The sequence below is a fragment of the Chenopodium album genome, chromosome 4, assembly GCF_948465745.1.
Source record: "Chenopodium album chromosome 4, dcCheAlbu1.1, whole genome shotgun sequence".
NCBI lineage: Eukaryota > Viridiplantae > Streptophyta > Magnoliopsida > Caryophyllales > Amaranthaceae > Chenopodium > Chenopodium album.
This window is the reverse complement of record NC_137837.1, coordinates 75,169,293-75,193,183: the sequence shown is the minus strand read 5'-3', so window position 1 is coordinate 75,193,183 and position 23,891 is coordinate 75,169,293. Positions and strand designations below refer to the sequence as shown.

The 23,891-nt window shown below is 32.6% G+C and overlaps 3 protein-coding genes across 3 annotated transcripts; 1 reads left to right on the top strand and 2 right to left on the bottom strand.

Moving 5' to 3' along the window:
• Positions 1-217: 217 nt before the first annotated feature.
• On the top strand, positions 218-3,055 carry LOC145627294 (uncharacterized). The gene is made up of 2 exons (XM_081679688.1): positions 218-1,543; positions 2,204-3,055. The coding sequence occupies exons 1-2, from the start codon at positions 781-783 to the stop codon at positions 2,833-2,835; spliced, it is 1,395 nt and encodes a 464-aa protein (XP_081535814.1). The 5' UTR covers positions 218-780; the 3' UTR covers positions 2,836-3,055.
• A 3,850-nt stretch (positions 3,056-6,905) lies between these two features.
• Positions 6,906-16,670, bottom strand: LOC145628165 (putative anthocyanidin reductase). The gene is made up of 6 exons (XM_081680475.1): positions 16,373-16,670; positions 10,425-10,592; positions 9,719-9,936; positions 8,732-8,891; positions 7,335-7,548; positions 6,906-7,225 (listed from the first exon to the last, which is right to left on the bottom strand). The coding sequence occupies exons 1-6, from the start codon at positions 16,536-16,538 to the stop codon at positions 7,078-7,080; spliced, it is 1,074 nt and encodes a 357-aa protein (XP_081536601.1). The 5' UTR covers positions 16,539-16,670; the 3' UTR covers positions 6,906-7,077.
• Positions 16,671-17,921: 1,251 nt separating this feature from the next.
• Positions 17,922-23,124, bottom strand: LOC145629338 (large ribosomal subunit protein uL24c-like). Its single transcript, XM_081681912.1, has 4 exons — positions 22,920-23,124; positions 20,119-20,160; positions 18,767-18,997; positions 17,922-18,325 (listed from the first exon to the last, which is right to left on the bottom strand). Exons 1-4 carry the CDS (start codon positions 23,019-23,021, stop codon positions 18,119-18,121), a joined length of 582 nt encoding a protein of 193 aa, XP_081538038.1. The 5' UTR covers positions 23,022-23,124; the 3' UTR covers positions 17,922-18,118.
• Positions 23,125-23,891: the final 767 nt, after the last annotated feature.

The window sequence follows — 23,891 nt, the reverse complement described above, 5'->3', positions numbered from 1 at the left end:
TGGAGTATATAATTATACGCCGAGTATATATATGTAGACAGGGAGTCAAGGATCTAGCCATATAGGGTCGGGTCGGGTCGGGTCGAGTCGAGTTTTGTTTAACCCATTTCACTCTAACTTCGACCATATTGAAACATCGGGTCCAATACCAAATACAATCGGGTTATGCATAAACAGCTAACAGGTAGGAGTATTAAATATGAATTCACCCCACAATACCTGTTGTCAGAAACAAGCCATAAAATTAAATTATTTACCACCTTCTAATTTATTACTCCAACACCCCCTTCATCTTCTCCTCTTTTCCTCTGCATTCATTTTTCTTCCATTTTCAACTCTCTTAGATTCTCTCTCTCTTTTTTCCTTTTTTTCTTTCTATCTTCCTCCACCCCCAAAACCCAGAAATTAAGAGAGAGGGAAAAAAAAAAACCTATCTTTAGAATTTTACAATGTGCATGAAACCAAAAACCTTCACAAATTAAAACAAAAAAACCCTTTGGTTTTTAGACATTGTTTGAATATTTCTTTGTCATAAAATTAGAAATATTTTCTTCATTTATTATTATTTTTTTTTTTTTTTGAGTTATATACTTGATAGTGTAAGAAGTAGCATTAATTGCAAACACTTTCACCTTTCAAAACCCAAATTTTGGAATTAATTTTTTGGGTTTTATCTTTATTTTTATTTGAGGGTTAGCTAGTTAAAATCTTAAAATGGTGGAAATTAAGCAAAATCTAGAGAGAGAAAAGTGAAGTTAGAGAGAGAAAGTTAAAAAAAATATGGAAGGTGGGAAGCAGGGGAAGAAGAAGCAGCAACAACAACAGGGCAAAGAGAACAGCAAACCAAATGTATGGTTCTCATTGAAGAAATCTCTCCACTGCAAATCTGAGCCGTCCGATGTGCATGATCCATCAAAAAATATAAACATAAATAATAACAAAATAATGAACTCAATATTAACAAGAAGAGTAGGAAGATCAGGGTGTTCAAGGTCAATTGCAAATCTAAAAGATGTAATTAATGGTGGAAGTAAAAGGCACATTGAAAAACCACCAAGTTGTAGTCCAAGATCTATTGGAAGTAGTGAATTCTTAAACCCAATTACTCATGAAGTTATTTTGAGTAATAATAATTCTAGGTGTGAGCTCAAGATTACTGGCTATGGTCCCTTTGATGGGTCCGGGTTCGGTTCCAATTCGATTGGTTGTCAAGAAGACGAGGCGAGGAAGGGTGAAGAGTCTGCGTTTGTAGGTACTTTAAGGCCGGGTACCCCTGGTCCTGGAGGGCACCCTACAATGCATTACTTTAACAATACCAATAATAGTGCTAACCCTTCATTTTTAAGGGCTAATGGAAGAAAGTCCTATAGTTTGGAAAGAGATAATGGAAGTGGAAGTAGTAATTCAAAGAAGAGATTCTCCCTCGAAATCGATTCGAATGGCTCATCTTCATCTTCTTCCGTTCAATTGAGTTGTCATAAGTGTAAAGAGCAGTTTAGCAAATGGGATGCACTTGAAGCTCATCATCTCTCTAATCATGCTGGTAAGTTTCTAATTAAGTTGCTAATTAGTGTATTTTTTTTGTTTGTTAATTAAGGGTTTTTTTTGATGATTTTTTTATTGCATTGTTTTTATAAAAGTTGTATGCTTTTTAGTGTAAAAGTAGTTAAATTTGATTTTCCACTTTTTGGGTTGCTTACTTATTTCAGCTTCTAGACATTCTTTTTGGGAATTATTTGCTTTTTCTCTGCTTAGATTAGTACATTAAGTTTCCTCAGTTTATTTTTCAGGTGTTTTCTTAGTAGGCTTAAATTTCAGTCTATGAATGCTATCTATTTGTAATTACTGTGTTAATATAAGTAGAAAACCGCCATTACTGCTAGCGAATAATAGAGGTGACAAATAGTTCGTTTGGATTGTGGGTTATACTTGGGTTTTAGCCAATTTTTGCTGTATAAATTTTGGGTTTGTTTGATTCAATTTCGATATAAGTCACAAACTCACAATTGGGTCATTTTGTTTTGGGTGCATTTTGAATTTTAGTTTGGTAGGAGTTTTGGAAAGTCTACATACATTTGAATGTTTTGTCCTTAATTTCAGCTGTTTTACTTTATAATGTTTAATAAATGTCTTGGATTTAAATTTCTAAACAATGTTTCATATGATGTTTCATAAATTGAATAATACTGATGTTTTGCTGCAGTAACTGAGCTTGTGGAAGGTGATTCTTCAAGGAAAATAGTTGAAATAATATGCAGAACAAGCTGGCTGAAGTCGGAGAACCACTGTGGTCGAATAGAGAGGGTGTTGAAAGTCCATAACACCCAGAAAACAATAGCAAGATTCGAAGAATACAGGGAAATGGTTAAGATTAAAGCCAGTAAGCTCCCTAAGAAGCATCCAAGATGTATTGCTGATGGAAATGAGTTACTGAGATTTTACGGGACTACTGTGGCCTGTTCTTTAGGCATCGATGGGTCTTCTAGCCTTTGTGTCTCAGGAAAATGCTGTGTTTGTCGAATCATAAGGCATGGTTTCTATACAAAGAAGGAAATTAAGAGCGGAGTTGGTGTTTTTACAACTTCGACTAGTGGGAGGGCGTTTGAAGGTATTGAATCCATTGATGGTGATCCATCGATAAAGAAGGCGCTTATTGTATGCAGGGTGATTGCTGGAAGAGTTCACAGGCCGTTGGAAAACTTGCAGGAATTGGCAGGGCAAACAGGGTTTGATTCATTGGCTGGGAAAGTTGGTCTGTATTCAAGCATTGAGGAGCTGTATTTGCTCAATCCTAGGGCTCTACTACCTTGTTTTGTGGTAATCTGCAAATCCTGAAACTGATGGTTTAATCTTTTATTTTTTTGGGTGTCAAAAATGTCATTTGATAAGGTGTATAATCTGGATATATTGAGAGCATTGTATGAAGTGTAGGTAGGTGAATGTGAAGGGATGTTAAAAATCGTCCAATTTTCACTGCCTCATTGATAGATCTTTTGTGAAATCGCTTACATTGGCAGCTCTTTGCGTAAAATGACAATTATGCATTAGCCTCTTCCCTCTTTATGTGTTCATGTTTGATGCTTTGAATGTTCATTTGGTGAAAATTTTGGGGAATTCATCTTTATGCATATTGATATTCTTTCAGTCTGTGCAATGTAGTATGAATTTGAGATTAATAGTAACCGGAAAATTATTTCAGGCACCGGGGAGTACCTAGATTGGTCTAGAAACGTGCACAACATGCGCGCATCATCACATGTTTTATGTTTCATGCTTTGTTTTGGATATGTTAGAGGCTTTAGAAGTATCCAAACTTGGACAGTATCAGTTCTGGCCAAGAAAACTCCTGGAAATTGCTCATCTTTGTTTAGGGAAGTGAAGATATTTATATATATACTGATTAAAAGAAAATAACAGTAGAATGTAAACAAAATTGAAGTTGTCAATTTGCAAGTACAAAAAAAATTTAAATACTAAAGTACAGGAGTAAATAATTTGCCAGAATCAAAATTTTGATGTTCTTAGTGGTTAGATATACTTGTACACTAGTTATGAGGTGGGTCTGATATCAACTTCATAGCACTGGATTGGTAGGTGTAGTCATTACATTAGTAAGTCCCCAAACTATCAAACAGTTGAAGATCTTTCAAGCAACTGTTTTCATTGGTTTCCCCCTTTTTTTCCCGGTTTAAAATAGAGTAGACAATCTTTAAGCCGAGTAGAACCTAACATGAAATTATAGTTAAAAGGCATATCCTAACTACACACAATACCGAACATTTGGAAATTAACAAAGTTAAAGCCTAAAGGGTTTTGTTACTCCGTGTTATTTTGCATTTTTACTTCTCCTTTGTCCTTTATTTTCTTTCTCGAAGACAATTGAGCACGACCTAGCTAAAATTAACTCGAAATCAACTCGAACATGAGTTACATGACCCATAGATTTAAACCTATTAAGGTCATTACATCATTACTTGTCTTTTATATGTAGCACTGTACTTGCCCAATTAATAAAGCACAAATAATTGACATATGCTAATTTTTTTAACTAACAATTTGCCTCCTCAACTATGAAAAAAGTAGTCTACTAATACAGTAATACTATGATGATAAAATCGTGCATCCTAGATTCCTTCTAATTAATGAACAGAAGAATTCTAGAATCGTAATTTGTCAGGATTACCAATATTAAACTAATTCATACGTAGTATATATATATTTTTATAGTTATTAAACTAGTTAATTAAGATTAAACTATATATTATGAGACATGCATTGAGAGTTGACTAGTTGAGACCTGCCTTCTTAGAAAAAACCATTAATATTTTACATTTTACTTGCTGATTTACTGGAGTTCTGTTTGTTATTGGTCTAATATATTGTTTCCAATTTTTATGCTAGTGTACAACAAAAATAGTTATGATGCTTACTCAGTTTTGTCACTTATAGTTTGCATTAAAGAAACATGATCTGGACTTTTCATACTAATAATAAGATCGAGAAAGATCCAACCAAAATTTATACTCCTTTTGTTTCATATTAGTAGCACTCGGAACAACTAATTACGGTATACAAATACTTCGTATTAGAAGTCACATGCTATTACGAAATATTTGAACAATCTTAGAACATGTGATAACTCCTTATTACGTATTGTTGTACATACATTTGAACGACTTTGACTACTTTACAATGTTATTTATGACCGGAAAGAGTAATTGTTAATGCGACGAGAAAAACACCTTATCCCTAAGGAGCAAGATTTTGAAAAACCAATTGCATCATATGACAAAAGGGCATGTGGTCCATGCAAATAAGTTATAAACTTAAGGTTAAAAATAGAAACAAAATTTTGCACCAGCCTAATTTAAATTTGTCTTTACTTTCAATTATCTCTGATTTAAATTCTTACTGTAAATAAATTTCATTGCTTAATAAATCTGTCCCCCCCCCCCCCCCCCCCCCCCCCCCAAAAAAAAAAAAAAAAAAAACAGGGCAGATATTCCATAGATTTTCATAAGGAAATAGATTCTAATTGGTCCATTATATATTAATATATTTAGAAAAAGCATTTAATTTAATATCATTATATATTTGGGGAGTTAAGAAGTTTGGTGATGTTAATAGCTGCAATTCCTGCATAGCTTTAAAAGCTTTATGGTCCTTGCAACCTCCAACACACATTATGTGAGTAATCTCTAAATTGTGGATTGAAATCTTTTGAAAGCTTGAAAGTTGAATGTCATGGACTTAAATGTGAAAACTGTATAGGATTTCTTTTGAAGGAATATAAAAATCGACACAGATTGATGTTACTTGTGCTCGGTTACAAGTGTCAATTTCAAATACGTGTCCATCTGTGAGATCTGACTACACTACTACGAAAATTTTGCATAATTTCCGTCTAAATTAAATACTACCTCCGTTAATTATTATGTGCAATAAAGAAATTTTTTATGTCTCACAAATAATACTCTTTTATTGCACATAATAATTAACGGAGGTAGTAGATTAAATATAAAGCTTATACACGGAATATGTATTGTGTTAATTTTTTGCTCTTTTTAATGGATATTTGTTATTTGAAGTTATATATGTACATATGTTGATTCTTACGTGAATATATACTTTATAAAACTTTCTTTTCTACGCTGTATATATAATATATATAAACGCGAAAATACCTTATTATTCATATTGCATGTTAGGACTTAAATATGGTTGGTGGAAAGGCTGCCTTTGATTCAGACAAGCTCAAGCCTCAATCTTGTCAGTTTTCTTAGTAATGAAACATCATAACTTTCACTCTTTCAGCTCTTTTACAACAGGTTTGTACTGCCGATTAATAATATCTTCCAATCTCGTGAATTCAGAGTTAGTTTAATGCATGTTAGCAAACAAGATATAAGACAAAGTGGACATAAATAAGGGCATACGACATTGCCAAATATAACAAGACAATTGTCTAAAACCCTTTTCCCGGTCCGGTATTGGTTTAGGGAATAAAAAACGTTGTTTTAATTCATACCCTCTTTGTTTGGAATTAATTATCTCCATTAATAATCATTTAAACACGTAACACGATTAAAAAAGGAAAAATTTACTGTAGGATGTAGTTGACTTTCACAAACGTCTAGGTGCTAACAGTCTTAAACAAATTTTGACATGTAACTACTAACACAATAGTACAATCAACTAGTTTAGCTTGTCATTTCCTTGACTATATATAGGCCATCTTATTTTGTATGTAAATGAAAAAGTTAAAGATGTTATTATCCTAGCTTTAAAATGTATTGTTCTTTAGGAATAAGGACAGAAAGAAGGTTGATCGGTCCATACTTTCTTGATGAAGAGGATACTGAAGCTCTAAGAACCAACAACTAGTTAAGCGAACTATAGCACCTACCTATGAACTGACTATATTTACACCTTGGTTTTTAAGGATAAACAAGTAAAAATCATGTTAGTATCCTAGTCTCTTTTTTAAGTTGTTGGGGATGGTGATGATAGTGGGCCCGATTAAGCCGATTCACATGTCAACTCACTAGTTTGGTGTTGTACACTTATAGTCTTATACTATGCTATCTTAGTACTAGTAGTAAGACATTGACCCTAAAATTTGAATTGATTAATATCAATTGCTCGGTTATTGGAGTGATAGTAAAAATTTATTTATTAAAGATAATGTTAATTTGAGACGTCTAACAATTATGCTACTCCATCTTTTTTTTTTCAAGTATGGAGTAAGGTTTTCCTCTTATTTATTCTCAATCCAAAACCAGTCTTTAATCTTTATATTCACATACTCACTCTATTTTCCCTCCAAATCTATGTACGTGCACTCATAGACATGAATATTGAACAAATCTAAATACAATTGTGAAATTTGTGTAGGCACTCTAAATTTAATAACCTTTATTAACATGGTCTTAGTATAAACAAACAATTGATTTTCCAAATACTAGCTAGTACAATATTTTCATAAAAAAGATCAAATAAGATGCATTGTTTGATACATAATTCCTAGTTCTTTTCCTCATAGATTGACAAAATTCATAGGAAACAAATAAATCATAACTATTCAAAGGAAGGTAGGTAATCACATTCCATACATTGCTTGATAGTATGGTTGATAATAGTTACTAGGTCATGTTTATATTCAAATCCCAAATCCTTCAATTTCTTTGATGAAATCACAGATGGTACGATACCTTCATCATTTGACCTACATAATCGAAAACGACGTACCATAGAAAATCAGTGATCGTGCAAAAAGACAACAATTAATGAAAGATGACATATAAAAGATGAATTGAAATAATATGAAGTATTACCAGTTCATATTTGATGTACTAGGATATGATTGAGCAAGAAGTTCCAATAATTGTGACATATGACAATTTTGAGTGCAACACATGTAACGGCCTTCGGAATTTGGATGTTCCATAAGAAATATGTGAGCATTGCATATGTCTTCAATGTGTACTAAGCCAATTGAGCCCATTCTCGCGTTCACGGCTTTTAAAATTGGGAATAGCTCAGGATCACCTATGTAGTATTAAGAACAATCGACTAATTAAGTTGAATAAATAAATCGTTTTGACTTTACGGAGTTATAGAAAGGTTAGTTGAATTTATTAAAATAATAGGTACTAGGTAGTGGGGTACTAGTTGAGGAAAGAGAAGAAAGTAAGGCGTTTTGTGAAGACTATTAGTTATTAGAATGCTATTAAAAATATAGAGAATTATAAAAAGGAAAAAGCTAACGAACGCCCCGGTAAGCTACCTAAAAGTAGAAAGATTAAATTAAAATGAACATTAATTACACCGATCGACGCGTGATTTTGTCATGCTTTCCCAAATTAATACCACTTTAGGTATTATTATTATTATTATTATTTTTTGAAAAAACTTTAGGTACTATTTTAAATGTACATTAATACCATGTTAGCAAGATCCTTATTAAAAATAGAGAGAAGTTAGAAACATTTCATTTATTTAAGCATGGCTGGAAAAAGAAAACGTTTTATTTATTTGAACACAAAGGGAGTATAAGTTTAGGAGTAAATGACAAAATCACGCACAATTATGAAACGGAGGAAATACTTTTGTCTAGCTTCTTACAATGACGAGAATCAAACCCATACCATCCCTGATCTCATATAGGATATACAGTACAATAGGGAGAGAAGCTTTAACCAGTTAAACTATCATTTACTATCCCTTTATACATTTAAATGATTATTTAATAAAAGGATGTTTTGCATCATTATAATGTTGCCATGTTACTCTAGAAATTGATGGTCAAGCAATTTGACCCGAGTTGATGTGATGATGATTTCAACAATTCACTGTTTTCAACATTTTTTTCAACCAAATTAAACTATGCCTAAATCCTCCACTCCATACCATAAAAAAGTCAGACGTATTACTCATTTACTCAGTATATTCAAGGTCAAATTTGCTATTAATTTCTGTAAGACTTATACTTGGAATATGATTTAAGGTCGCATATTCATGACCATAACAAAATAAAATGACTTGCACGTTGATTTAGAGTATAACAAGAATTTAATATTAGTGTGTATATGACTATATGAGTATATGACATAACAAGACTAACCTATTGTGTTTTATTTTTCAAACTATGAACATTGAACACCTAACTTAAAAAACCATCGTATTAAATCTATCTAGCATACAAATCCAGCTGAATAGAAGATAATCGAACCTGTTATGGGTGATAAGAGGACTCGAACGCTCGATGGAACAGTCGAGGTAAGGAAGGGGCCGGCTACGGTGGTAGTGATGACTGATACAAGGTCAAGTCCGTTCTCATTAGCAAACTTAAACGCTGCTTCCTCGGTGCTAAGCTTTGATAATACATAAACCTAAAAATCGAACATATATAATTTGGTCTTAAAAAAATTATTCAAACATAAAAGTATAAAATTATTATTCTAAAATATGTGTTCACAACTTCACATGTACGTATAACACTAATAACAGTATAACACGTCGAATTTTATGTACGGTTTGGGTTTGGGTTTGGGCCTTAGACATACTTCGTATGGAGTAATACTGTTTTATATATACAACGAATTATTTAATACAGAGTAATAAACGGTTTGTTATACTTTGATTTATTACGGATTTTAATAATAAAACTAGTTTTTGTCCCGGGTCATTGCTATTATTTTGATTAGAGTTATTTTTAATTATAAATTCTACATTAATATGAAATTTGATAGATATTAGCTAGAAGGAGGAAACTAAAAAAATTATGATTACAAAATTTCAATAGTGAATTAAAGTTGAAATTAAAAAAATGAATTTATGTTTGCTTATAATAAATGATGAAACAATAACATATATTGAGCAGTTAATACAAAGTTGCGAAATAAAAAGCGTTACAGTCAGATTAAAAAACCATAACGCGTAGAAAATTAAATCATTTTATTAATCACAATAAGTCAAGAAATTAATAGTTTGATGGTATATATATGCCATTCTTAAGTTCAATAATGGTTCAAATAATAACTCAATCATAAATTTGCATTAAATTTTGGTTATTAGTATAGATTTGACGCGTCATTATTGCTCATGTGGCGCCAAAAATAATAAGGGAAGTGTGATGCATGACGATACCATATTATCCCTTTGAGTTTTAATAATATTATTATAGATACGTGAATAGGGAAGAATTAATTGAACATACCCATCCGCTAGCTCTTGTATTCCAAACATGATCAATAGAAACTTGACAAGATTCATCAACTACAGATATCCAATTTCCTTCATCGTCCCTAGCTGTTATGGTGCTAATGGAAGATGTTAAGACCACCCTTTTCACTGATTTTGATCTTTTGCATGCCTTCAGAAGGTTTAAGGTTCCTTTGATTGCTGGGTCTATGATGTTTGATTGTACATAACTTTCTTTGTGGTACAAACACAGAACAAATTAGTACCGATAAAGTAGAACAAACGAGTCATGACATATGTGATGATGTGCATGTACCTAAGAGTGCATACTCTTTTCGTTCTTAAATAATTTGATTGAACAATTTTTTTTTTTTTTTTTTTTTTTTTTTTTTTTTTTTTTGTAGGAAATAAATTAAGATACCATAGTTATCGTTCACTAATTTTTATGTATAGTCTACAAATATAATGCATGCTAACATGTCCGACGTACTAAATTACTTTAAGAACTTTCATTGTAATGTTAAACTCAGATCACTAAATTTTAAATGTGACATCCTACCTCAGTTAATTATTATGTGCAACTTCGGAGTATTATTTGTGAGATATAAAATATTTCAAAGTTGCACATAATATTTAACGGAGATATTACGGCCTAATACTACGTAGTAAAATTGAAGGGAGTATGAAATGCAAAGAGTTTTATTTTGTTTATAAGGTCTTACCAATATTTGCTTGATCTTTAATATTGAATTCCATAGAAGCTGCTACATGGAACACCCCATCGCAATTTTCCAAAGCTTCATCGAAACTTCCTTCATCTTGTAAATCGGCCTTAAAGAGCTTCAACCGGTCTTCATTTTCCCATTTTGATTTTAGATATGAAGCCTTTTCTAACATGATATGGAGAGTTCAAATAATAATTAATCATGATTTTAGAAATGCTCATAATTTTGAAAAACAGATTTAGTTACCTAAGGGAGACACTTCTTATTGTACATATTACAATTAAAAAAAAAAGAATCGGATTTTCATCACAAATGAGTAATTAACAGTTCGACATACAATTTTCATAATCCAATATAATAAAAAAAAAAAAAATTTACGAGATTATTTGCATTCTAGATGTATCTTGTTTAATTTACATGAATAAGGAGTCTAACCTCTAGACTTGAAGGGTTGGGTTCATGGTAAAAGGCCAGGCTTTTTGTTTTTGTTTTTAGATACTATTAGATTAAATCTCGTGAAATACGCAGTTGTTAAAGAATTTTAATGATAATACATTTTATAAAAAAATTGATATAAAATACGGAGTATAATATTATGAATGGACTCATATTAAAAATTATGAAATATTTTATGAAAGAAAATAATTAAATATGTAATAGTTATATTGGACAATTTGACATCATAAATTGAAAACAAACCTTATTTTTATGTAAAAAAAAAAATATTCTTTTAGTAAGTAATTTTAAAGGGAAAATTTTTATATTTTATTGCCAAGTGTCCCTCTAAATTTCGCCTTTGGATAATGGATTAGTGTAATAATGTGTTTATGCATAATAACTTATCAAAGGTTTACAAGAATGCATATCTGAGGCTTTACTGATTGGGCCATGTATATTATGATATAGATATCTGTATTGGGCTACATATGGAATGGCCATTTGAGCCAAATTTTGGAGATTAAATTTGGGTTGGATTTAAATTAAACCAATCATATTATATTCCATCTATCTTTTAAAGATTGTCTCATCTGCATATTTTACTTTGTTATATGGATATGTAGAATTGTTCTTATGATAAGTAAATTATATAAAGAGAAATTATGAAAGATTGTGTATTTGTGTTAATTAGAAAAGGAAATGCATAATCTTTCTTCAAAAAAAAAAAAAAGAAAAAAGGTACAATCTGAGACAGAGTGTTGTTTTAAGAAAAATGGAGTATGGTGAATAAACTACTCGGCAGCATTGAGTGTTTGATAGGCCTTTGATGTTGAGTAAGTAAGTAGGAAAGTTTCGCAAACTATTGTTCTTGTTAGTGCTTGTTTGGTTGAACATGTGAAATTACACAAAGTATTGTCTAAGAAGTCGTTTCTCCCGTGATATTATGTACATAGAATTACAGTTTGGTTGATTATATAAAGTTATGTGTTCTATTGTGTGAGAATGAAGTAGAATTTAACAATGATATAATCTAAATTCACCCACTTCATAGAAAATTGGGCAGAATTAAGTAGGTATGTAATTAGGAATCTTCTAGAGTAAAAAAAAAAAAAAACAAAAATTATGTAGTTAGGAAGCAAAATGGAATATGGTAAGCATAATCTAATAAGGTTTAGGCGGCATATAAACATAGGCATTATAATAATATATGGCGGTGATATTAATTATAATAATCACAACAAATTTAGGAGGGTCATGAATCATGAAGGAGGTGCCTCCGAGCTTCAAAGGAATGTTGGATTATGTCATCTGATGATCTGAATTCATATTAAGTAGGATTTACAAATTTGAAATTTCATACTTAGCCTTTTCCAATAACACATACTAACCTATGACCGATGAGTAATTTCTAATTGACTTAGTAATCCCTGACTGATTGAGTAACCCCTGATCGAGTAACCTCTGACCGACTTAATAACCCTGACCGAGTGAGTAATCCCTGACCGAACAACACCTGACCGACTTAGTAATCTTTAACCGAGTAATCTCTAGCCGACTTAGTAACCCATAACCGAGTGAGTAACCTTTATAGCACTAATAAAGTAACTCCATAATGGTTGACCACACAATGTGGCCAACCACATGTAAAAATTTGCGATTAAATTAACCAATTTTGAGTTAAATATGGATTCACTATAAGATAAACCCCAATGCCCAATTTGTTCCAAATTATTCCATCCATTCTTGATTACTTGCAATAGCTTAATGACTGACTTCTCAATGCATACATAAGTTAACACAAATATAACACATAACACATAATAAAAGTTCTAAAAATATTATTATAAAAGTTATAAAAATATAACACATAATATTATACATTAACATTTAATACTAATCTAACTACATACACACAGAGTAACATTTGATTTTAATTAATATCAAAGTAAAAAAGTCATGCATAGTCAAAGTTAATGTAATAAAAACAGTATAAAGGTTTAATTGTTGTAGGTATTAAAGAATGGAGGGTGTAAACAATAAAATTGAAAATCGTATATTTGATCAAGTTGGATTAAAATTGGTAAGAATGAAAATTATGTTATCGAAATTTTGGATATTTTAGCTAAACCTGCCAATTCAAGGATGAACACAGATACAATTAGTGACGTGGATTATTCCTGGTTGATTATTTATGCGTCAAATTTCATATAAATAAATTAACTAATTGTAATTAATAAAGGAAATAAAAAGACAGCTCAATTTTTGATATGTTATTATTTTAGTGTTTGGATTAGTATTAAACATGTAATATTAGCAATTCATCAAGCAGATAAGCTAAAGTTGCTTAAGAAGATACGGGAAATTGACCAATGTCTATCAAATTAATACGCTACAATTACCATATTTAGATGACTAATACACAATTAATTATATAATTATGCTATAAGATGGTATGTTAAAATGGACAAAAGATTATAGCTTATCTGGCTATCTTCAACAACTTCCACCTGTAAATGTAAGTAATTTAAAAATATTTTGAAATTTTTGACATTGATGGTTATACATAATTACATACAAGGTCAACTACTTAATGTGTAAACATAAATCATCATTAATAATAAATAATAAAAAAAAGCATAGGTTATAATGTTTTATATATAACCCAAGAAAGGACAAACTTAAGATAGATATCAAATACAATCATTAGCATCCTAACAAACTTTATACTCTTACAACAAGTTACATTCCAAAAGTATTAATTTTTGAGTTATGGAGCAAATTCCAAACCAAAATAACCTTGTAATAAGTTCCAATATGTATTCATCTCCAATTACTTACATTAATGCTTATCCACCCCATTTTAATGACACAATGGCTACAAATTATGTGCAATACCTCACATCTACTCCTTACTATTATTTCATTCCTCATATTTCTCATTCTATGGGATACCATAATCCTAGTCCACATTATGTACACGATATTGGTTCCCAATTAGGGTTTCCAAGAGTGAGTACGACTCCAAATATTGGAGTACCTTATTATGCACCTCAAATTGTGAATAATTCTCGTAGTTGTTCAAACATGCAAGAATTATTGGAAGGGGGTAACAATCATGCTGATCAAATTGAAAAGTCGGATGAAAATAAGGAAGGTGATTATGATTGGATGATAAATGAAAAATTATTGGTTAATCCACGAATTGTTAACATGTTGGAGCCATTTAGGCATCTCTACAGTGAAAATGAGGAATCATTGAAGAATATTTTCCCGTCATTTTATTCTAAGCTCTCCGAGTTTTTCAAAAAGGTGAATTCGTTGATTATGGAGAGTATTACAACGGAGAAAGAAAAGTCATCAGGACGAACCTTAAAGAGAAGTCTAAGCCTTGGCTCACCAACTTGTAAGAATGAAAGGTTCAAAGTTCGGCCAATCGATTCAGAAGATGTTAATATACTTATTCCACCAGAAAGCATGAAGGATGGGGACAAGGGTTCTAGCAAATAAGCTCCTCCGACCATAATTCCCTAAGAAATTGCTCGATTTAATTAAAATTGCATTGCAAAAATGTAATTCCTAAAATGAAAAATCTTCAATTCATAGGTTGTCTGGATCACATTAACATTGCTTTTATTTTATTTTTAGCTATTTGTATCAATTTAAACTCTTATTCTTTATGTTTGTGTATATATGTAGCAAAAATCTTCATACAATGTTGTAAGATGAAAATCGTAGTCCCTTTTACATATAAATAATGTGTCATATTATTTCAATGTTAATATATACGTAGTGTTTTATTTCAATTGTTGTTTTTGATTTATTTATTAATTGTTGGATGGACTACTTTAATTTGTTATACTGTACTTTCATATATACAGAACGATCCGTTTCAAAGAGCTTTTGAGATTAATTAAAGTACTTTTCTAATAGAAACATAAACATTTCAATATTTTGATGTGTTTATTTTTGCAAGTTCTTGCATACCCTTAGTTTTATTTGGAAAAAAAGTATTCCCTAATATGAATTGAAATAATATGTATTCGACAAAAATCAGAAGCTTATTATGTTCGTTTGTTTTAGAAAGTGTATGATCCAGATTAGGGATGACAACGGGTCGGACTCAGAGCGGATTATGCTAAATCCGACTCCGACCCGACAGGAAGTCGGAGGTTAAATCCGACATCCGACTCCGACTCCGACATCCGACTTCGACTTCAATATCCGACCTTCGACTCCGACTCCGATCCGACCCGACTCCGAGTTTTTTTCATTATTCAATATACTTTGAGATGTTGGGCTATTTGGGCCTTTACAACCCACACCCAATGCCACCATGACCCACACAAAAATCCACTATCTATTGGAGTCGGAGTCGGATAATCCGTTAAAGTCGGACATTTGTCGGAGTCGGATTTTTTTCTCGGATTTTTATAGGATCCGACTCCGACCCTCCTCCGACTCGGAGTCGGATTATTTTAACGGAGTCGAACTTGGATTACTTTTTTTTCGGACTCGAAGCGGATATTTTACCTCGGATCGGGACGGAGTAGGGTCGGATCCGGACTAGATTGCCATCCCTAATCCAGATACCTTAAAATTACACATGTTCATATCTAAGGTACATTTAAGTGTATTATTTATAAGCCGAAGTCCCATAAAAGGTTTGCAACTAGTGTATCTTAGGATTTGATCGAGGGATATGTTTGAATATTCGTGTTTAATTGTACTTTGTAAATAAAATGTTTTAGGGTGTTTTTGGAGTAACTTGTGGCTTTTGAGTACATGGAGTTAAATTAAAAACAAATGGTTCGAGAATTTTCCCAATGCATCTTGAAAGATATGAGAAGATTTGGCGTTTTACATGCTTTTATCAGATTTGATTTCCAAAAAAATTAAAAACTTTGTCTACCTCTACTATATTGAGTAATCTAGCTAGTCATTAAAGAACAGAGTAGATTGTAGATAATTCTAAATTATACCTCAAATATTAGTACACAAAATTCTAATTGTGCATAACTTAGTTGGATAAATTACTAATTGTGCATAACTTACCCTACATATACTCGAGTTAGTCTTCAGTCTTCACTCTTTATACAAACTCACAACATATAAGAGTCATCATTTTCCCTACAATCTTTGGGAGCTCATAACAAATAAATTTGTAGATAAAGCAAATTACCTCCATATTTTCTTTATTTCAAGGAAATAGTACAAATCAATTTTGACGAAATTATCAACAATTGTAAAAACTATGTATCATTTAATTTGTATTGATTAATTAAGGAGTATAAAGTATGTTCAATCAATATCAAGTTAAGTCTTAAGAGATCGAACAAATCCTACATATGTAAGAATGTATCCTAAATATACAACTTTAATAATTCAATCTACATAGTAATTTATTTCTTCTTTATAATTATAAACTTTGTCCACAAATTTAAAAATTTCTTTAGAAATTTTGACGAATGATATTTAAAAATAAAAACGAAGAAAAGGAATTTACTTACCTAGATCCCTAACGGTGGCACAAACCTTACAACCCTTTAGAAGTAGAGCCTTGACGAGCCACGATCCAATATAGCCAGTTGCACCTGTAACACAATAAGTTTTTGCTTCATCTACTATTGATGTAGTCTTGAATTTCCTTGATGTATTTCCTCCATTATCCTCCATTAACACAGTTATTATTGAGCACTAAGTTTATGATATGATTTTTTAAGCATAGTATGCTACATTTGGTATGATTCAACTATATATTATTATAACATAATAAAGAAAGAAAATATGCATAAGCCACTATATAACTCGTGATATACTGACTTTATCATAGTTGATTCACTATTTCACTTTGTACTTAAAATATTTCAGTGTAAATTGGTTGCTTTATAAAAAAGTACAAAGAAGTACCTTAAACAGTGTGTTTAGCATAGTGCTTAGTTGTATCTTTGTATGTTTGTGCACAAAGAGAGTAAAAAAATAGAAAACAAATGGTAAAATAAACAGTACTCGTACTAATTTAAGCATGCCTTGATTTAAGTGTAAGAAAAGACGCATCTATCTGCGTTGTTTTTGTTTGATACTCATCATCAATTGTCAAAATAGATCTACACGGTTGTAGAACAATCTTGAAGGTCACGTACAGATTCCTTGTTACTGTGTATTTTTTCGTTTTATGCATCACTTTTTATAATCTGTATTTGAAAATTTAATTTAGATGCGTTACTTATTCATTTTTTTTTTGTTAATAAATTCTCTTTTATATTACATGTGTCCACTTTTATGAATTACATTAAGGGTCTATTCTCTTCAGATTATTTTCAGTTCAGTTCATCTCCAATAAGTTCAGTTCAGTCCAGTTCTTAGGGCATGTTCTCATACGATTATTTTCAGTTCAATTCAATTCAGCTGAGTTTAGTCAATGAGAACATACCCTTAATTTCCTTCTCTCATAAAATATTCAGTTCAGTTCAGCTCCAATAAGAAGTTAAGTTCACTTCAGATCAATGTAAAAATGGGAGTTAAAATTTTGTCAAACTGAACTAGAAGGGGATGTTAGATAGTCGAGTACTTAGTCGAGTACTCGAGTTCAAAGTTCAGATTTCAGGTTCAAGCCCAAGTAGTATTCTGCCACTCACCAGAACTTTGAAGAGGAGCTACATGATCGAGTTTCGTACAGCTATTATTCGCCTCAGTAATCTAGTACACTAGATTTTAGTTCAAAAATCTTTCTGATAATCTACTAATAGGTTAGTATTATTAGTATAAAGCAGGCACATTGTAAGAAAATCGTACTGCTTCAGGCATCATGTTACCTGAGAAGAAATGAATCAGTTGTGAAGGCGAGAATCATGGTGCCTTATGGGTATGCCCTTCTGTGTCTTCTCAAAGCCGTCTATTCTAGAAATGCAACAGCATAGAATGTCATTATAAGAGGTAATTGATGTAAATATGATTAAACCTTTAAACTATATTCTGAAGTTCGTGTTGTCAAGATACTGAAGTTTTTATTCTTCGACTTCTTCAGAAAGATCATATGCCACTTTGACAGGGAAGACAGAAGAAAAGAGCAAATAATGACATATAACTTGGATTGATATCCCGGATAACTACAACAATTAATATGCCAAGAGTTTGTTTACAAAAAGATGTGGAATGGCTATTCTCCGGCTAAGCTAGCATCTTACAGTAGCTTTAAAAACAAGGAAGATCGGATATATCACACAGAAAAGACATGATCACTCAAAAAGAGCTTTCTAGGAAGCAGGAGCAGCAATAGCTGTTTCGGCTTCCTTCTTTTTCTGGATTTCCTTCAACCTTTCTGGAGTGTCAACTATCTCCCCTGTTTTGATAAGGTACCGAACTTTTCTTCCATCCTCAAGAATTTTATGACCCACCCGACTGGCGACTTCACTTTCTTTTGAGTACAACATGACATTCGAGCTGTGGATAGGTCCCTCAATCTGGAGATGAGATTAACAATCATTTATTTACATGTAACATATTTAGCTGAAAAGGCAAGTAGTCCAACAATTAGGGGTGTTTTTCAATTTAAGCGGTAATTTTGAATTAATCTTTTAATTCATAATAAAATTTACTAAAGAACCTCAGGGGATAGAGTAAAAGCATATAACTATAAAAGTTTGCCACAAATAAGAGAGGATATCTAGAATAATGTGTCAATAAGCAAGCCACCAAATATATTCAAGTCTTCATATGAGAATCAGACAAGCACAGCAAAAGCAGAAATCATGTTATAATCACTTTTTTTTTTTTTAAATATAAGCTAATTTGACAGGCATGTTTCTGCATCTGAACAGGGGATACGGATCATCAGAGTTGCAAAGAAATAGCAATGATATTAAAAGAAAAAAAAGGGTGATTGATGTCAACAATCAACATACCTTGATTATCTGACCTTGTTCACCCTCTTCTTTGCTCTTCACATGCTTTGTCTTCAAGTTAATATCCTTTACGATCACCGTGCTGTTGTGTTTATAAAGCTTACTAATCTCTCCAATCTTGCCTTTTTCTCCTCCTGCTATCACTTTCACCGTATCCCCAACTTTGACATGCATTTTATGAAGTTTTGGGAGACTGTTTGGTTTGCAATCTTTCCGCTCCCAGCGCTTGAGCTGCATGATGAAAAAATAAATGACTACATAGCGTAATGTTTGCTCGAGTCTCCGCATTGGAAAAATATAATCGAGTGCATAAGGACCACCACGACATTCATAGTCCCGAACAATACTAGTAATAAATTGCCACATGGGATACACTTTACCAAATTACCTCAGCAAGATTGATGTTTCAGGGTTTTATTTTCTATATGCCATTAGAATCTCCAAGTGCAGATCTATTAGTGTTCAGGATCACGAATGACACGATTGTCCTACATCACCCAATAATCTCTCTCATAATGAATTATCAACGATGATTTTTACCTTACAGGGAAGGGGAATGACTTGGATAAGTGCCTGACTTCTATCTGAGACTGACAAATTGACAAATATACAATGACGAAGGGTCATTGAGAAACATTTCCCTTGTGTGACAAAAACTCCATAAGGTATACATGACTTTCTCCAATAAGACATTGGACAATAATCCTAAGACCTAAAATAAAGTTCCCAATATCACCATGCAATTGGATTGGTTGAAGAACAAATTAAAGTATTTTAATAAGCAAAAGAGAAGAAAGAGAAAAAAAAGGATCACCAATTCACCATGGCCCAAGGGATAGGATCATAGGAGAACCATCACCAATAACAGAACTTTCTTCATAGGTAAAAGCAGAGTTCAAAATTTGTCACTGAGAACTATATAATGCTTGTAAAAAATATATTTGAAAAATGATTTATTTTGGGTTCACAAGTAAATTGGAATTAATATTCTATCCCTTCGGAAATCCTTCAAGCACAAGAAGACCAATCTGATAGTCTATGTTCTCTTTACCTTTCTAAGAGAACTTCCAGAGGGATACACATTTATATCATCATCAATTCTACAGTAATTTTTTTTTTATTTGGAAATTGTGGTTGCAGTCAGTCTCGAGCATTATACAGGATTGGTTTCTTGTTGTATCCTATCAATTTTCTAAATGTTCTTGTGTTGTTTGTCCACACTTCCCTCTAGGGGACCTGGGGGAAGGATGGGAGGGAGAGGAGAGAGGGAGTGGCATGGAATTTGATTGTATAATGTCTAGGCAAGACATAGTTCAAAGAGGTAACAAACAGCATGAGTTTGAAGAACCAACCTTCATGACAATAAGACATGGCGGATGACCTTCGGTTTTAACCTGCAAATAAGAAAACCAGATGGTTAAAAAAACATCCATATTACAATCTCATATCACATTATGTTTTGTCCATGGAAAGTGGCACAACAGCTATATCTATAAAATAGCAACACAGGTTATATCCAGGTTTGGAAGGTAGAAGGTGTATCAGGAGTATATTTCATAAATTGTGATGCACATAAATTTGCTCACATACAAGACTAAATCCTTTAAATATTACCTTTTTAGAAAAATGCCATCTTACCATTCAATATCTAATCTTATCACACAAGTTGCAAACCCATAATTAGAAGGCCATCTCCCGAGCTGCCTGCTCCCCTAACCCCCCCCCCCCCCCCCCCTCTTTTTTCCGCAGATATACTGCAGAAGAACCGAACTTTTCAGGAAGAAACATTTCTCTATAATTCTCTAGTTAGCAACTTTGTCAAGTAGGAATTCTACATGTAGACATCATAGAAAATACGTCAATGGAAAGAGGGGTAGAGGACAAACTATTCTCTGAAGTTCATGAATAGATTGCTGATAAAGTGATTAAGGGTCATGTTTAAAATCCCTTATGACATATGGTCTTTATTGATCTTCATATGGTCTTTATATGATCTTCATATGGTCTTTATTGATTTAGAGAAGGCATATGACAAGGTGCCAAGAGAGATACTTTGGTGGGCAATGTTGAAGAAAGGTATCCCACGAAGGTATGTAGACCTAGTTAAGGATATGTATCGGGATGTGTCAACAAATGTGAGGACATGCGGAGGGTTGACAAAAGATTTCCCTATTACAATCGGATTGCATCAAGGGTCTGCATTAAGCCCTTTTCTTTTTGCAACGGTTCTAGATGAATTAACTAGACCAATTCAAGATGAGGTTCCATGGTGTATGCTGTTCGCAGATGATATCGTTTTGGTGGATGAGACTAAGGATGGGGTTAATGTCAAGTTGGAGCAATGGAGGCAAAGGTTGGAATCTAGAGGGTTTAAGCTAAGTCGGAGTAAGACTGAATATTTGGTATGTCGTTTTGGCACTCAGAGGGGGACAAGCAATGAAGTGGTGAGTTTGGATGGAAAGGATTTGACCATGAGTGAATGTTTTAAGTACCTAGGGTCGATCATCCAGAAGAATGGTGACATTGATCAAGACGTGACCCACAGGATTAAGTCAGGGTGGCTTAAATGGAGAGCGGCCACGGGAGTGTTATGCGACCGCAGCATTCCCTTAAAGTTGAAGGGAAAATTCTACAGGACTGCCATAAGACCAGTGTTGCTCTATGGTACAGAATGTTGGGCTTCTAAGAAAGAGCATATTAAAAAGATGGAGGTTACGGAAATGCGCATGTTAAGGTGGATGTGTGGAAACACTTTAAGAGATAGAATCAGAAATGAGGTTATTCGCAAGAAAGTAGGTGTGGCGGGCATTGTAGATAAATTAAGGGAAAATCGTCTGCGTTGGTTTGGACATGTAAGACGGAGACCCGAGGGTGCACCGGTGCGAAGAGTGGAAGAGTGGGACCATGGAGGGATTAAACGAGGAAGAGGGAGACCAAAGATGACTTGGTTGGAAGGAGTGAGGAAGGATATGAAGTGCATGGATTTACGTGAGGATGAAGTTTTGGATCGTAAGGGATGGAGGAGAAAGATTTATGTTGATGACTACACGGAATAATCAATTTTGGTTCATGTTAGCCGACCCCACTTTTGGGATTAAGGCTTTGATTGATTGATTGATTTAAAATCCCTTATGAGTAAAAACCCTTACCGAGAAAGTGCACACAGTTAAATCTCATGAGTCATCATCTAACACTTCAGTTTCTAAAGTCAAGAGTATATGCAATTCCCAAGCAAAAAGGACTTTGAATGTTCTCACATTAGAGAGTTTCAAATTACAATCAAAAGCCTACATTGAACAATGCAAGAAAACACACTTCATAAAAAGTTCTTGCTTTAACTGAATGCTACAGCATTGATAACATTCTCTCCCGCCATTTAACAATTAGCCACTGATCGTTTTATCATACTTCCTAATAATCAAATATTAAGAAGGATGCAAGGCCTTTTCTTTTCCTTACACAAAAGAGAGTAATGCACCCCCTCTACAACTCACTTTAATCTGAGAAAATTTGTTCCAAGTATAATTCGCGGTGGTTAGTAGGGTTGTTGAGTTCGGGTTTTGGGAATGGGGGCGGGTGTTTAGGGGGGTTGGCAGGGTTGAATTGTGGTGGCTTGCAGGTAGGTAAGGTAGGGGTAGACATGAATCGTATCAACATTAAACTGTTTGAAATTATTTCAACACAAACTTGATGTATTCTTTTTCTCATCATTCATTGTCTAATTAATCATATAATTCTGAATTTTGTTGGCTGAAGATTTTACCTAGGCATTAAAACTGCTAACATTTCATCAAGAAATAATGCATTATGATTATCTACAAATTGCATAATTGAATAAGTTAAACTTCCGCAATCAAAATTAAAATGTACCAAAATAATTTTACAATTCACAATACACAATCACCCTAGCACCCAAATTCCAGTAAACAATGTAAACTTTGATAAATTAAAGAAAAACCCAATTGAATATTAGCAAACAAGAGTCTAAATTAATCAAATTCCAGTAAGCAATGTAAAATTTGATAAATTAAAGAAAAACCCAATTGAATATTAGCAAACAAGAGTCAAAATAAATCAAAATTCACTGTAAAAAAAATCCAAATTAGAAGCCAGAAAAAGGAATATGAAGATAAAATAAGATTAGGCGAAGAACCTGAGGAGAGGTAGGAGAAGGAAAGAGGCGTTGACCAAGGAAAGAGTTGGAGGAGAGAGAAAGAGAAGTAAAAGAGCTTTGAAGAGCAGCCATTGCTGCCATTTTTGCAGCTTCTTCAAGTGTGTGTATTTGTGTGTGGGAGTAGAGTTGCGAAGTGTTGAACGATTTTCTTCCTCTTCTTTCTTCCTTTGTTCAAGTCTTCAAGATGATGATGATGATGTTGTGGATAAGAGTATGTAAACGGGCCAGGCTTGTAGAAGGCCCAATTAATACCTATCAAATTCATGTAAGTAAATGATTTTAGGCCTTTTTTTTTTATTTATTTTTTATTTTTTATTTTTAAGATGAATCTCATAATGGCCGTTTGGTAAGGAAAAATAAGGTTAAGGAGGATAAGGTAGTGTAATAAGGATTGAGGATAAAGAATTATTCTGATTTAGGGATGTTAATTCTAATAAACGATTTAATTTCGAATGGATTTTATCGGCTTCGATTTATAACGAATTGAAATGATTAGCAGGTCAATTCAGGTTAGTTTTTTGAAAATTATTGAGTTAGTTAAGGTTTTTTTTTTTTTTTTTTTTTTTTTTCTCTTTTTAATTCTTTTTTAACTGCAGTTATTCAGATATCATATTTACGAAGTATTTATATTTTCAAGCAAAGCAAATTGAATAATTGATTATTACTTTTTTTAATTTCTTAAAACTCAACAAGAAAGCATTATCACCTTCCTCACACGATAATAATTTTATTATCGCCACTTTGACGGTAAACGTACAATAAGACGAACCATCATTTCATACATACATGCATGAATTTTTTTTTTTTTATCACGAATTGAAGCTATTTACTCCATATATCATACAAAATAAGAGGAAAGTTCTTCCTCATCTATCTATAATATAACGAACTACTGAGTAATTACTAATTAATGATGTCAATAAGATCATCTACCTAGTATGTATAGGATAA

Excerpts from the sequence above, each read along its gene's own strand:
- LOC145627294 (XM_081679688.1), top strand. The coding sequence starts at position 781 with ATGGAAGGTGGGAAGCAGGGGAAGAAGAAGCAGCAACAACAACAGGGC. Across the intron at positions 1,544-2,203 it reads TCATCTCTCTAATCATGCTG|TAACTGAGCTTGTGGAAGGT; the intron begins GTAAGTTTCTAA and ends GTTTTGCTGCAG.
- LOC145628165 (XM_081680475.1), bottom strand. The coding sequence starts at position 16,538 with ATGGAGGATAATGGAGGAAATACATCAAGGAAATTCAAGACTACATCA. Across the intron at positions 10,593-16,372 it reads TGCCACCGTTAGGGATCTAG|AAAAGGCTTCATATCTAAAA; the intron begins GTAAGTAAATTC and ends ATATCATGTTAG. Across the intron at positions 7,226-7,334 it reads AGTACATCAAATATGAACTG|GTCAAATGATGAAGGTATCG; the intron begins GTAATACTTCAT and ends TCGATTATGTAG.
- LOC145629338 (XM_081681912.1), bottom strand. The coding sequence starts at position 23,021 with ATGGCAGCAATGGCTGCTCTTCAAAGCTCTTTTACTTCTCTTTCTCTC. Across the intron at positions 20,161-22,919 it reads CTTCTCCTACCTCTCCTCAG|GTTAAAACCGAAGGTCATCC; the intron begins GTTCTTCGCCTA and ends TCTTATTTGCAG. Across the intron at positions 18,998-20,118 it reads CATGTCTTATTGTCATGAAG|CTCAAGCGCTGGGAGCGGAA; the intron begins GTTGGTTCTTCA and ends TTCATCATGCAG.